General features: G+C 41.4%; 1 protein-coding gene across 1 annotated transcript in view; it reads left to right on the forward strand.

The window, feature by feature from the left end:
* Window positions 1-14,481, forward strand: part of KIT (KIT proto-oncogene, receptor tyrosine kinase) — a 54,595-nt gene that overhangs the window by 14,839 nt on the left and 25,275 nt on the right. Inside the window, exons 2-5 of the mRNA XM_088163372.1 lie at window positions 2,723-2,953; window positions 6,570-6,848; window positions 9,384-9,520; window positions 12,170-12,329. Coding sequence (XP_088019498.1) covers window positions 2,723-2,953; window positions 6,570-6,848; window positions 9,384-9,520; window positions 12,170-12,329 — 807 coding nt within the window. The remainder of the gene's footprint in view (window positions 1-2,722; window positions 2,954-6,569; window positions 6,849-9,383; window positions 9,521-12,169; window positions 12,330-14,481) is intronic.

Raw genomic sequence — 14,481 nt, forward strand, 5'->3', positions numbered from 1 at the left:
AAGGGCTTCCTCCAAAACCCAGACCACAAAGTAATTAGTCTCTGCAGGTGGTCTGACCATCCTTTGCTTCCTACTCTGGGGTAGATTTGTCAGGAAGAGGAGCAGTTACCTGACCTGGTCTTAATCCATTTTATACCTTAAGAACGACTAAAGCTGTGAGATGAGTGAATTAAGTCTGGAATGTATAACCTCATCCCAAGTAATTATCCGATTGTTTTTCATGACCGTCTGTTATTTTCTGTGTGGGTAGGGAAATTCAGCCTCTGAATGGACCTGCAGAGTGTGTTTTTGCATGCAAGTGGTGTTGGGTTTTGAGAAGTGTTCCCCCTGGCTCAGGCATGGCTGTTACATGTCCAGTCCAGCTGTACAGAGCTGTGCTGTGCATCAGAAGGACATGGGGTATTTGTAGGACTGTTGAGCTGGCTTTCATAAGGGGAAGAGTTTGTTACTGCAGAACCTGTCAGCATTTACACACAACACAGTGATATATATGGTTTGACAAATCCTTCCTCAGGTAGCAGGTCAATTACGACATTAATCTTTACACTGCTACCTCTAATGGGTCTCTTTTCCTCTGAAAATCTGTTGGTGATACCCTACACTTGACCTTGCTGGCTGCAGGCATGGAGTGATGCCAGTGAATGTTGTGCACATCTTCTGCTTTATCAGTCCTCCCTGACTCGTCTGTTAAGCTCATGCCAGCACAGCTATACCACACCACACTTTCGCTGTTGTATGCAGCTCATGTAACTTGTCTCTTGAAGTGCCCTGTAGTCTGTGGGAAGCAGCAGAGAAGTCTTCCACAGAGTCCCCATGAAGTACTTGGCATGGTTGTTCACAAGCCCTTTTCAGAGGTCTTTGCCCTCTGTCTTCTCACATGCCAAAAGTTCCTGCCTATGATCTGAGGGGTTTGAAAATTAGATGTCTTCTTGCCTTAACTGTGCTGCCAGGCACCTCTTTGCCCAGGGCAAAGAATTTTTCCAGTTTTCCTGTTTACCATGCCACTGCTGGCTGGGACTTGTTCTTCTGAGACCTTGGACTTTCATTCTTCTTGTTTGAGCTATTGTACCACAGCTCAGACACTCACCTGCACTTTGAGGTAGAGGATTTGAAATTAACAGTTGTTTTTCTCTGCCTTTTTCTGGCAATTTTTATTTCTAGGATGGTTGTTTACGCATTCTCTCATGGAAGCATATATGCAGGATTAGTGGACCTCATCTGGAAAATTGCTTGGTGACACTGGAAGAATGAGTGCCAGTTGAGTTTAACACTGATAAATTATAATTCCAAGGAGGGCTGCTTTGAGACTACAAACAAAGTAATTAGTCTCTGCAGGTGGTCTGACCATCCTTTGCTTCCTACTCTGGGGTAGATTTGTCAGGAAGAGGAGCAGTTACCTGACCTGGTCTTAATCCATTTTATACCTTAAGAACGACTAAAGCTGTGAGATGAGTGAATTAAGTCTGGAATGTATAACCTCATCCCAAGTAATTATCCGATTGTTTTTCATGACCGTCTGTTATTTTCTGTGTGGGTAGGGAAATTCAGCCTCTGAATGGAGCTGCAGTGTGTTTTTGCATACAAGTAGTATTTTCACTGGCATGACTCTGCTACTACCACAGGATGTTGTACAGTCTTGTACAACTGACATGAGCAAACAGCACAGTTATTGTAAGCTAAGGATTACTCCTAGCACTGAAGAGCCACTCTGAAAGGGGAAGAGTTTGTTACTGCAAGATCACCTCAGTATTTGTATATGTTCTTCTGACATTCAAGTAGGTCCGAAACAGTGAGAATTTCTCTGGATTTCTGACTATGAACTCCATTTTTGCAGGCTCATTAAGATTTTCAAAATCATGGGTATGCTAACTCAGCAACTCCCTGATTGGCTTGCCCTAACAGTAGAGCTAAGGAAGCCTAAATGTGCACCTTTCTCTGTGTAGACAGTTGAGAAGTGATTGGGAACTGTGAACTGGAGCTGCTAATTTTACAGAGAAAATATTTTGTGAGAATGTTTAAAATGTTGTGTTAGGGAGTTTCTGTGAGAAAGAAGCTAAATGGTCAATTAGAGCAGCTTTGGTGGGAGATTGGTGCCTCAAGTGAAACTAATTTTTATGGAAACTTGAAGAATATTTTGCATGTTTTTTTTTTTTGTGTAAGAAATGTCGAATTGGCACTTCAGGTAAAGAAACAAGCAAGTATGGAAAGCATGTACTGATGCCTTCATTTAACTGGACACTTCTAATTCAAGAGTATGACTGGAGCTTCTGAATACATGAGAGAGCAGTTATAAAAAGATAACTGTTGAGCAAGGAAACTTTAGTTCTTGGCAACATACTGAGTGAATGACAAAGAATGATTAAAAGTGCTGCCATGTAGGATCAGACTCATATGTTCTTGAATTTAATTTTTAAATAGCTTGGGTCTGTTCCCATTCAAAAGCCAAAACATTGCAGAAAGTGGTGCATCTGAAGATTTAGTTTCAAAAGGTTTTCTAGAGGCCAGTTTCCACCTGCACTCCTTATTTTCTCTGTGTGCCAAAGGTCTTACAAGCCAAAAGGTGTCTGTAGAATTGCACAGTGCCATTGCAGCTTAGTACTTTTAAGAAATAATTCCCAAAATATTAGTTGCACATATACAACTATAAAATAATAATTTTTCCACAGAAAAAAAGAGTGTGTTGTATTGACAGACATTCTGTTTTGTGCTTTTTCTTTTCCAGGTGGAGCACTGTCCCATGTACGGGTTTTGAATAAAGGGGAGGAATTAAGGCTGATGTGCAACGAGGAGGGACCTGTGACTTGGAACTTCCAGAATTCGGACCCATTGGCAAAAGCAAGGACTTCCAATGAGAAAGAGTGGTACACCAAAAACACAACAGTCAGAGACATAGGCAGATACACATGCAGAAGCAAAGGGAGTATTGTCTCCTCTTACTATGTTTTTGTTAAAGGTAAATAACAATGGAGGTATTATTTTTGCTTCCCACCCCTCCCCTTCCCGCCACCCGCTCTCGTTTTCCATTCCCAAAATAATAGGGCAATAAATGTTGGAGGAGAGAATGAACTGGAAGTACAGGGGCAGAGCACAGTCTGGTAGAAGAAATCTTCTTCCCTGTCCAGTAGGAAGAAACCTCATTCTCTGCTTTGCTTGCAATGGCCTTTGTCAGCAGTGTGAAATTCTGGATGAGTTCCTCTTTACATCCTCATTAATTTTGTGGTGAAGTTTATCCAAGCTCCCTTTCTAGACGCCACCTAAGTGACCTGATTCTGTTGTATTAGTCAGTTACACAGTGAAAAAGCAAGAAATATGTAGAAATGTCTTTTTAATTCTATGCCATCCATCAGTATGGAGTCATGTGAAGTGTGGTCCCAAGGTTTTAATTTACTGAGACAGTCAGCCTAAAGGATTTGGTCTTTTGAGACTGTGCTCCCAGGCCTAAGCCAGCAAACAGTGAAGATTCCTCTGCCTTCGGCTTCTGATCTACCTTGTGACTGATCAGAAATGTCTCTGACAGGAAAAAATGTGCTTCTGCTCTGACACATTTATCAATCCTTTATTACTCTTCTTTGTGCGGTGTTTTCTTCAGATTTCTTCTCTGCTGATGTATGTCTACATCAGCTGCCCCCAAGCTCACAGTTTACCATGGCTGGTATTCCATTTACTTTCCGAGGAAAATTGTTACTTTGCTTCTCCTTCACATAGCTCTGGTGGTCTTCCTAAACTATTGATGGAAAAAAATTCCTACGGCATCCACTTTCTTAAGACAGCATTCCTTGACCAACAGGGGTTGTCTCAAAGAGCCCTCTTGGAACCCTGCTGGTCCTTTGAGAATTACTGCTAGACTGTTCTCCAAGACAGGGAGATACCAGCACAGCACAGTGGAAGTTATTTTCCTGAGGGAAGATATCTGGCATAACAGCCACACAATTTAAAGAGTGCTCCTTTAACTGCTCCTGAATTCTCCAAATAGCCATGCAGCTACCATGGATAAGTTTTCTTGACTTTCTGTTTTTCTCTGAGACTATGACTAAAGGAAATCTGACATGTATTTTACCTATATGTAGTAAACAGTCTTGATTTTACCTACCACGATGTTTTTCTGAAGGTCATGGTAATTATCCCAGATAGCTATGGTCATAAAGATGTTTTGCCTTCCATTACATGAGTGACTCCTTCACCTCAGGATAGCTATGATCAAAGAGATGTTTTTGCCTTCCATTACATTCCTTCACCTCAGGATAGCAGGCAGCTCTCCTGAGCATGATTACCAAAGCATCAGGGAAGTTGTGTGGCCCTCATGTGACACGTTTTTATCTTTTTTGTCTCAGTTGCGTGAAAAACAGACAACCTTAACTTTGACATGTTCCTGGCAGTGAAATAAGTATGTTTGTGAGGTTGACCATTATTTTGCATCAGGCGTGATTTAATGACATCTTCCATCACCTGTAAGATACTGCCATATGCTCTGCTGCTTGTGGGGTTGCCACAAACATGCCATTATACTTCTCTGCTTCTAAAGGGAGGATTAAAGAGAGAACGAGACCAAGAAACTTGATCCTGCATAGTGATTGATACCTAGAATGGTGGCATCCGTTGAGATCTTGGGTTCTTCTGAACCTACTAAATCCAAATTTCTTCTGTTTCTGTGACCAAGAATGACACAGTGTTGACAGACTGTGGATGTATACCTGCTTCACCTTTCTGTTTTGGTAGAAAGTACCTATGTTGTATCTATAAAAGCATTTTTTCCTGATCCAAGCAAGCCTACTTCAGACTCCTGTGTAAGAGAAAAAAAATCTCTTGATTTTGATCTCAAGTCTTCTCAGATGGAAGGACTAATAAGCACTACCGTGTCTTGTGATGGAAACCTGCAGTGTGCCCAAAAGGCAAGTGCAGTGGAAGATGTCCATGGGGCAGAAGGCCATGAAGGGAAGAACACGACCATGAGCAACCTTGTTTGTGTCTGGATTCTCTATAGAAGTTATTTCGTGTCTTCTCGCTGTGCTGTTCCCTTCCAGACAGGGATTGAAGATGCAAGGGGAGCACCTCAGCAATTCTGCTGCAATTTCAGCGTTTAGTGAAACAGGTGTTTGTTCCTGATGTTTTCAAATATTTTTTTTGGTTGCGGGGAGCCATACCTTCTGCCTAATGAAGATGTCTTGGTTCTGTCCATACTGGAGAAAGGGAGACTGAGTAGAAAGCAATGAGCTATGTCTGTTAGCAGGGACATTTAGATGAGCACTTTTAATCCATCCTCTTCCTGCTCATAAGTGACAGCTAGTCATAGTATTTCTTCTAAGATCTCTCTCTGCAAAATACCACATTTTGGTTCTGTTCAGAAATTATTTACTTTATTTTCATATCTTAGTAGTCTCCAGCCTCTAATTCTAGACTGATGCTTCAAAACCTGTAGTTTGTGGGGGTTTCTTGGGTGGTAATATCAAATTCAGCTAAAGCTACACGCTCACTCTAAGCTAGAAACCAGCCAGTAACTTCTCTGTTCAGTGATGAGGAACACCTGATGTAGTGAATTGCTTTCATAAACATCCCAGGCTTCATTTTCAGCCTGGTACTTCTTGTCTTAAACCAAATGCACATTGTCCATCACCTTAAACAAATTCTTTCAGTCTTCCTTGGTAAGCCATGGTTTGTTGATCTCTAGTTATTCAAGTTGTAAGCACGTTTGCAAAAAAGAAGGAAAACTTTTGTCTCTGTTTTTGTTTTTCTAATTCATTCTACTCTGTAGAGAGCACAGATGGAATCTGAAATAAACTTTTACAGAGGGTTTGTCATCACACATTCCTTTATTTTTGTGTTTGCCAGCTTCTTAGCATTTCAAGGTCATGACATCACGGGCTTCGACTTTGGTTGTAGAAGTGTTTGAAGTACGGTATGTTTGGGTGCTGTTGGTTGGCCGAGATGAAATGCTAGAGGAAAGTTACCTTGTGAAAGATTGCATGATTATTTTTCAATCAGATATGCTGTTTGTATGCCCAGTTTTTCTTCTAAGAAGGCTAAAAATAATCTCTGCTTTCAGGGAGCAGAGAGAAAGAGAGAAGTTGTTTGCTGCTTCCTCTGGTAGCAATGTGTGTTCATTTAGATTATGTATTTTACAGAAGTGAAAACCATAATTTAGGTGCTTTTCAACTTCCATTTGCTCATAAATTTCTTTCAAATCTTCCCGTGGGTATGAAACCTTACAGCCCTGCCACTAGCTAAAAGCAAATTACTTCTAGTGGTCTGTGAAAATCTGTTTACTGTTGTGGGGATATTTTGGACCTAAACAAGGCAAAAAATGCCTTCCATCTCCAAATAAAAAAAGCAGTATGATTATTTTTAGTGCATATGATTCTTTAGTGTATCTGGTATTGGATGCTCCTGCACGTCTCCTGTCATGCTGCTCTTTTAGGAGAAAATTTAATGTGTCTTGGTAAACATGAATTAGGCAATACTCAGTTTTACTGGCTGAAAGTAAAACTTTTTTTGACAAGTGCCCAATTGTAGAGTTAGGGTAATCAGAAGTTCCCATGCCAGCTTGTCTGACAGATCTTTGTGTTTCTTCACAGATCCAAATGTGCTCTTCCTTGTTGATTCTCTGATCTATGGGAGAGAAGACAGTGACATCCTGCTAGTGTGCCCACTAACAGATCCAGATGTTGCAAATTTCACACTGAGAAAATGTGATGGCAAACGTCTCCCCAAAAATATGACATTCATTCCCAATCCCCAGAAAGGCATTGTTATAAAGAACGTGCAGAGGTCGTTCAAGGGCTGCTACCAGTGCTTGGCCAAGCAGAATGGAGTTGAGAAGATATCAGAGAAGATTTTCCTGAATGTGAGACCAGGTAACACAGGATTTTTGCCTTCTTGTAGATAACCAGGAGGTGTAGAGAAGGGCTGTGAAGCCTCACAGAGGAAAGTGGTGAGCTTAGAAAGCTTGTTTTGGGCAAGTTGCGACAGGACACAGATTGATGTTGTGACACACGCAGCTTGTGGCTGTGCTCAGAAGGTTTGGCCATTATGAATTTTATTTTCTGTTCCTGGTGATTTCCAGGCATTTTTTTCATCCTTATAAGAAATGTGGGTTATGCTGTTAAATTCTGAGGGCAAACAAGCACCCTGAGGTTTGTACAGGTTTGTGCAGGCAAAATTATTTTGGTGCCTGACCCTGTGTCTGTTGCCCACAAGTGACAGTAGAAGGAACTGATTGATGACATTGAAGAAGAGAGTTTTGGTGGACAGGCAGAGCTTGTGGAAGGAGAAGGTCTTTGTCTTCATTATTACTGAATGAAGATGGTCACAACTGCACTGTGTGCACAGATGAGGAATGCGTTGTGGCTGAGCTGCTACATGCAGCACTGCACTTGGCAAATCTGTTGGTCATACCCTACACTTGACCTTCCCCCACCCCTGTTCCCTAGGGTTGGGTGCTTAGGTGGTTTTGGGAAGGAGGAGAAGCCTAGTGTTTGTCCCCAGGACTGCACAGGCCGGTTTTGTCTGGGCAGTTTGGAGCCTACACTTACCTGTGTGTCATTATTAGTAAATACCCAGGAGCGAAGTGGAGGGAGCAGTTCAGCAAGCCAGGCTGGCTTGGCGTTTCCTCAGGGGCGAGTACATGAGTTTGTTCTCCATGTAGCTCTGGACACTGGGAAGGAAGCCACCTCTTGCTGCAGCTGGGGCTGCTGCTGAAAGAGGGAGAGCACGGCTTGGGCCAGCAGGCTGGTGTGCTCATCCATCCCTGCTGCCTGCATCGTGCCAGGCCATGGCAGCACAGTGCCTTGTGCTGGGGAAGGAGGGCTGCCCTGTGGTGAGATGAGGGCACACGTTGGTGTTTGTTCCATGGCAGGGCCTGTGGGAACTGCCCATTCTCCTTGGAGGTGGGCCAAGGGGTTGAGGAGTGAGGACCATCTCAAGCGAGGAGTTTGCTGTATGCATCATCTTTTCCTGATGATTTGGAAATTCAGCATCATATACTCTCAGTATTGTAATGACTGTGCTATAGTGTTCTGTCCTTACTGAGTTCATCAAGTAAAACTCCCACTTTCTCCTTGGCTCAACATTTAAATGCATTGGAGACACTTTGATGGGTAATGTTTTTCTAGTTATAACCGTGGCACTCGGACCCTCAGATGTGAACTTCTGGTGCAGAAAGACTGAAAAGGCATCGTGAAACAGGAAGCTGTGCAGGAGTACTCAGACACAGAACTGCTGTGATAGCACAGGGAGTGTTTATGTACAGCCCTTCTCAAAACAATGAGGGGTTTTATGAACTTAGGGATTTTTTTGGGATGTCCAGAGATATTTCTGGCAGATGAGAACACAGAATGCCTTCTGCACTGGCATCCTCCTGTCACTTGGGAAATGCTGAATGCTGAGGGGGATTTTTGTGTGAGCCTTTATATCTGAAGAGAGCAAACATGTTTCTTTGTTCTCTTCTGTAGCTTCTTGCAGCAGCATGAGGAAAACGTTATTGTTAAAGTATGAATGGCTGAGAAGCATGGGGTTTTCCTAGGTTTTGTAGAGTTTACCTAAGAAAACTACAAAAGTTGTGTCAGAGGCAGAAAGAGAGTCTGGAAGACCTTATCTTTACACATGGTGTATTCACAGTTTGTCTTCCTGTGTAAAAGCCCTAGTGGGAAGTTAACTGGAGTATAATAAAAGAGGAAAACTTGAAGAAAGGATGAAGAAAATAGGAAAACAAACCACGAAGGGAACAAAGGAAGAGCTGAAGAGCTTTGCTGAGGCAGGAGACACATAGTCCTCAGATACACCTGACTGTTGACAAAAGACATCCTGAAGCAGAACAGGGTACAGCTACCCCACATCTCCATGTCACCCCCTGCATCTTGGGTGGCAAACTGTGAGCCATCACTGTAAGCAGAGGTTGTGGTGCTTTCAGGCACAGGTGTGCAGAAGTCCTTGAGCTGTACGTGTCCTTCCTAGGGTGTCCATCAGGAGCTTTTCAGGGACCTGTCAGACAGTACTTTCCGTTGGCTGCAATGCTCTGTAATTAAAATCTGCAGTTGGTGCTGGGCTGCTGTTCTTCAGTGGATGATCTTTACCGTGTTTTCAGTTCCAGAGTGCTACTTTTTAATCACTGTCACAAAAGGAATCATCTCATTGGTGGTTCAATATTATTCAGGTTTCTTCATGCAAGTTGCTATGCTCTAACAAATATTATCTAACTTTTAAGTGTAATTTAAAGCAAGGTTGAAGCAGAAACATGCTGTAAAGGAACAACTGTGTAATATATTAAAAAAATTGAAATACATCTCAGAGCCTTGATTTTATTGGAAAGTTAATTAATGACTGTTGATTTTTATCCCCCTCAGAAGAGCTGGAACTAATGAAAAGTAATGAACTTCTAAATTGTCTTCCAGTTCACAAAACTCTTCCTGTCATCACCTTATCAAAAAGCTATGAGCTTCTCAAAGAAGGGGAAGAGTTTGAAGTTACATGCATAATCACAGATGTGGATAGCAGTGTACAAGCTAGTTGGATTTCTCACAAAAGTGGGGTAAGTTCCTTTAATTGTATCACATGTGCCTCAGCATAGTACACAGACTCTCTGTAGACATTCACATGCTTGTCTTGGGTACCTGATACTGTGTTGATTTGGATTTGTTGCATTTATAAAGCTTCAGTGTCCCAAAGACTGGTGAGGGGGCAACAACTGTTCTGTGCCCATGATGATGGCTGGGAAGAAAAGCATCTGCATGGGCTTTTCTTCTCGAAAAGAAATTGAAGTTAGGTTCTTCAATGTGAAGTTCAGGTGACCTCTGTTGGGCTTCCTAAATACGGAAGCATGGAGTGCCTACACATCACATTGCAATCAATGGGAGCTGCAAATATCAACACATGGACTGCAAATTACATATTCTAGTTGTTATCATTAACAGTAAAATACCTGCTAATTAGCATGGGGTTGTGTGTGACAGGAATAGTAGTAAGCCTTTGCAGGAATGATTAATTCATTTAAATTACATGGTGTGCCTCACTAACTGGAAAAGCTCTGAAAAATGAACCAGTGAACTGGCTTCTGTCTGCCAGTGATAGATGAAGTTTCTGACTGGCATTGCCAGATTAAATTATTGAGAGGCTCAGTGCTCCAGGAGTTTGATACTAGCAGCAAAGGGGCAGAGAGATCCCCTTCCCTGGTAAGCCAGTGTGCTGCCAGCTGTGTCTTTGAAATGAGCAGCAGACACTGGGTTGTTTTTGAGAATGCTTCTTGATCTTCTGGGTATACCCTGAAGTTTAAATTAATTAAAAGCCCTTGAGAAGACCTTTTAGTAACTTCTACCATATACTCTCCCTTGCTAATTCACTGATCTTTTACTGCTAATGGTGGTGACCAGAATACATAATTTTCAGCCCATGTATATGGAAGACTCCTGTGATATTTGGATAAATCACATCTCCTCGGGCACATAACAAACAGGAATCCTGTTCCTGGGGGCTGGGCATGCCGTGCTGAGCTAATCCACCAGCTCTGGCAAGGCTGTTCTTGCTAAGTACTTGCTGCTCCAGAAATCCCACCCCACAGCTCTGAATATTGAGAAAGTCTAAGTGACATGAGGGTGGCTTGGGACGTGCAGATCTGCTTTTGTTCCTGTGTAGGACCTTCATCTGAGCATTTCATCTCTTCTCTCATTCCCCTCCCTTTCCTGTGTTACAGATTGATGAAGTCGAGGCCTTCCCTTCATTTTTCATGCTTTGTAACTTTTTTTTAATGTGTAAAAGCCACAAGGAAAGTATTTTCCCAATAAGTTTGACTTTTATGTCCTTTCTAGTAAATAGTAGGAGCTGCTGTCTTTGAAATTCTGACGATCAAATTAAATTTTGTATAGAAAAAGAACACATAAATTTAATATTTAAGTAGATTCACATTTTTTCCTGAATAGATGAGAGAAAAAGAAATCAAAATGCTTTTTCATGTATGACTGAAGTTATCACCACTTTGGAAAATTAGGAGACTGACTATTAGCAAGCACATCCATACTAAATATACTTTCCTTGTGATTATTATACGTCAGGAGGAATCAAAATTGCATTGAGAAGGTTTAATTTGTCTAGAAGCTCTTGGAACATGCAAGAATTGCAATAATTCAAATAGAAAATCATAACAAGTCCAGGTCTGCATTTGGTTTAATCAGTGTAAATTTTATCAGTCTTTCTAACCATACTGAACATTCTCACAGAGACTAAAGTCAGCATCTCAAAGCATTTATTTTTTCTATGCATATGTATAGAATCATGACATATTTAAAACAATGAAGTTTCCAGTTTCCTTTAAGATTAATAAATTGAGATTTCTATGGTCCAGGAATCAGAGTGGGTACCAGAGGGAGGATGCTGTGTATAGCCTGCTGCCAGCAGGGCTCTCTGCAGCATGCCTGCAGTCAGGAGATGCCGTGGCCTTGGAACGTAGAGCAGCATGGTTAAAATGAAACCTCAGGACCTTAAATTCTCTCCTGTCATTCACTGGGAAGCATTGCAACCATTGGAGAGTTGCTGAAGTTCAGGCACCATTTGAGGGCTGAACCACACTTCTGAGATGCAATGACTTCAAGCTTCAACTTCTGAGCATTAGGAAAGTCAGGACTCAGTGGTCATTTTGCATCAAGCCCTACAATTAGAAGTGTTTCTTGTGCAACTAAAACCTCCAGTTGATTACTCACCCTCTCACCAATGCTCACCTTAGTATTGGAAATCTAGTCAGAATGAGCTGGGTCAGACCTTGGGCACAGCAGCCTTGTCATCAGGTAATGGGAGCAGCTGAAGAAGCCAGAGGTCTAGTTCTTTGCCTTGGGCTGGTCTCCTCCATCTGGTTCTCTTGGGGCAGGTGAGCACAGCCCCAAATTCACCCCACCCTCACCCCATGTCCCTCCACATTCTTGCCTTAGAAGGGAGCTTGAGGAGAAAAATAAAAAAAAAGAAGGGGAGAGGATAGGACTTGGGGGAGAGGACATTATCTCCCAAGGCAGCTGATCACACATTTGATTTGCATGGGGAGATTCTAGTGACAGGTTTGTCATACTGGCTTACTATTCCGGTTTAAAGTTATGAATATTAATATGGCAAAGTTATAATTACTTCTATTTTTAATTTATCTAGGAAAGATGATGCATACACAGTGTTTTAGATGTTAATTGTTTTTTACCGACAGATTGTTACAAGCAAAAGCAGAAATTTGCGTGATTATGGATACGAAAGGAAATTAACATTGAACATCCGTTCAGTGGGAGTTAATGATTCTGGAGAATTCACATGCCAAGCAGAAAACCCTTTCGGAAGAACCAATGCCACAGTAACCTTGAAAGCTCTAGGTAAATACTTCTTGTAGAAATCTTAACATTTCTAAGAGCAGGAGATGAAAAGTGAGAACACTGGGGAGTCTTCCCTTCCTTCTCTCACCTTTTCCCCAAACCTCAGCGAGTAAAGTTGGTTTTCTGTAAAGGTTATCACTGACTGGTGCCATATGGGATGGCTCGGGAAGTTGTGGTGTGTATGACTGCGTTCATTTCTATAACCCCTTGCTTGTTATTGGAAAGTGATACTAGAACAACCACCCAACAGTTTTTCTGTTCCTCTGATTTGTCTCATTCTTCCTGGTTTAATCTAAAATTTAAACTGGTTTTAACAAAACAACTAATTTATCTTCTTCTGGTACTGTCCCTGTGCCTAAGTAATTTGGCAGTACAAGTGCAAAGCACATCTTCAACACCTGCCTTGCAAGCATGGGCAGTTTCACTGACAGCATGTCAATGTTTTTTACGTAGAAGCTGTATTTGTACCTCTATTAAAAATAACATTGTGAGCAGCATCATGGTGCACATAGACGGCATGAAATTGTTCAGGAGGTCATCCCCTTGTTAAACCCACTGTCCATCACTTCTACATGTTTTGGATCATGTCACTAAAGAGTGAGCAAACTCCCTTCTTCCCCTTGTTTAATAACAGATGTGTTTAGAGTCTGCTATATATTAACTTGGGTGACACACAGTGCCTTTTGAATTTTAAAGCTGCTGAAACGTGCTCATTTGATAAATTGAGTACAATTAAGGACATGCTGGTATAGTTAATAAGATCATTCTGGTCTGTGTAGTTGCTACGACCGTTTCAGTTCCATTCAAGGGTGTAGTAACTGAGGGAAGTGTAGCCCTGGATTCTTTTTTTCCTTTTCAAATCCGTTTTTCTGTTGCACAGACACGCACTCCAGCCACACTGCTTGTTTTGCTTTCCCTGGTAACGTAAAGAAAACAGAAGTGTCTGACCTGTGTGGGTCAGATCTGCAGCAAACAGGCAGAGGTTTGAGTGCCTTTAACCTTGCTGTGCCAGTCGAGGGGGTAGGGCTCACAATGACAGGGATGTTTTCCTCATTTTTTTTACAGGAGAGACTACATTCATATGTAAAAGAGTGAAACAGTGTGAAGTATGAAAGAAAATCTTCTCCCCAAGGGGATCAGTGTGAAAGCTTTTATTATAAGAGGAGGGAAGTTCTTCACTACAGAAATTCTTAGTACTACTACATATGCAAATGTAGCTTTAAAAAGGATTGACTTTGGAAAGTCTGGGGTTTAAAATAAAGCATGGCATTATAAAAAGTAGGAAATAAAATTTTTGTTTAGTAAAATACAAAATCTCTAATAAAAAATGCCAGAGAAAAGGTGGAATTTTTCCTTTCTAAGATAGTTTTCTCTCTTCACCCTCTTAAATTTGACTTAAATAAGCTCCAACTTTTGGATACCTTTCACCATTTATTGTCAAACTGACTATATTTACCTGAACTGTTCCAGCTCCCAGGGTCTTGGGAGGTGGTATATGGTGTGTCCATAGAGGGTGATCTGGGATTGCAATAGATACTGAATCACTGTGGCTTTAACATTAGCCAAAAGTTGTGCAAGAAATAATGTGTATTTTTTGTAAAATTCTTGATTACTTTTTCTATTCATTTATCTATCTGTAGAAGGTAATAGAAATGTATTACAGGGACTGATAGCATTATAATAAAATTTTATTTGAAGGGAGTTGGGTCTGATTTTGGATATAGCTTGCATAGGGAATCCTGTGTTTATACATGAAACTGAAAAAAGCACTGCAGAGGAACTGCAAATCTTCAGTTTCCAGATTTGAAATATTTTCCTCTTTTCTAATGATGGAGTCCATTTTAGAGCATACCTGCCTGCTGTGAATTTACTTTATCCTTTCTTCTTCAAAGCATCTGTCAAGCACTCTGGCGGATCCATATGCTTTCACCAAGCCCCACTGGCTCTGGTTTTCTCAAGCTCGGGTGCCCAGCTGGCCACAGCAGTTTGATTACTAGAAAGTGGGAAGAAGCAGGGATCTGAGACTGACTTTAGGTCTAAATTCAAGCTCTCAGTAAATGTGTTTCCTTGTAATTGCAATCTGCCTGTCAAACTGATAATTCCCTTATGAATTTATGTAATAGGGCTAAAAAACTTGTCTTTTTAAAGCGAA

This window comes from Sturnus vulgaris, chromosome 4 (assembly GCF_052056855.1).
Source record: "Sturnus vulgaris isolate bStuVul1 chromosome 4, bStuVul1.hap1, whole genome shotgun sequence".
Lineage (NCBI taxonomy): Eukaryota > Metazoa > Chordata > Aves > Passeriformes > Sturnidae > Sturnus > Sturnus vulgaris.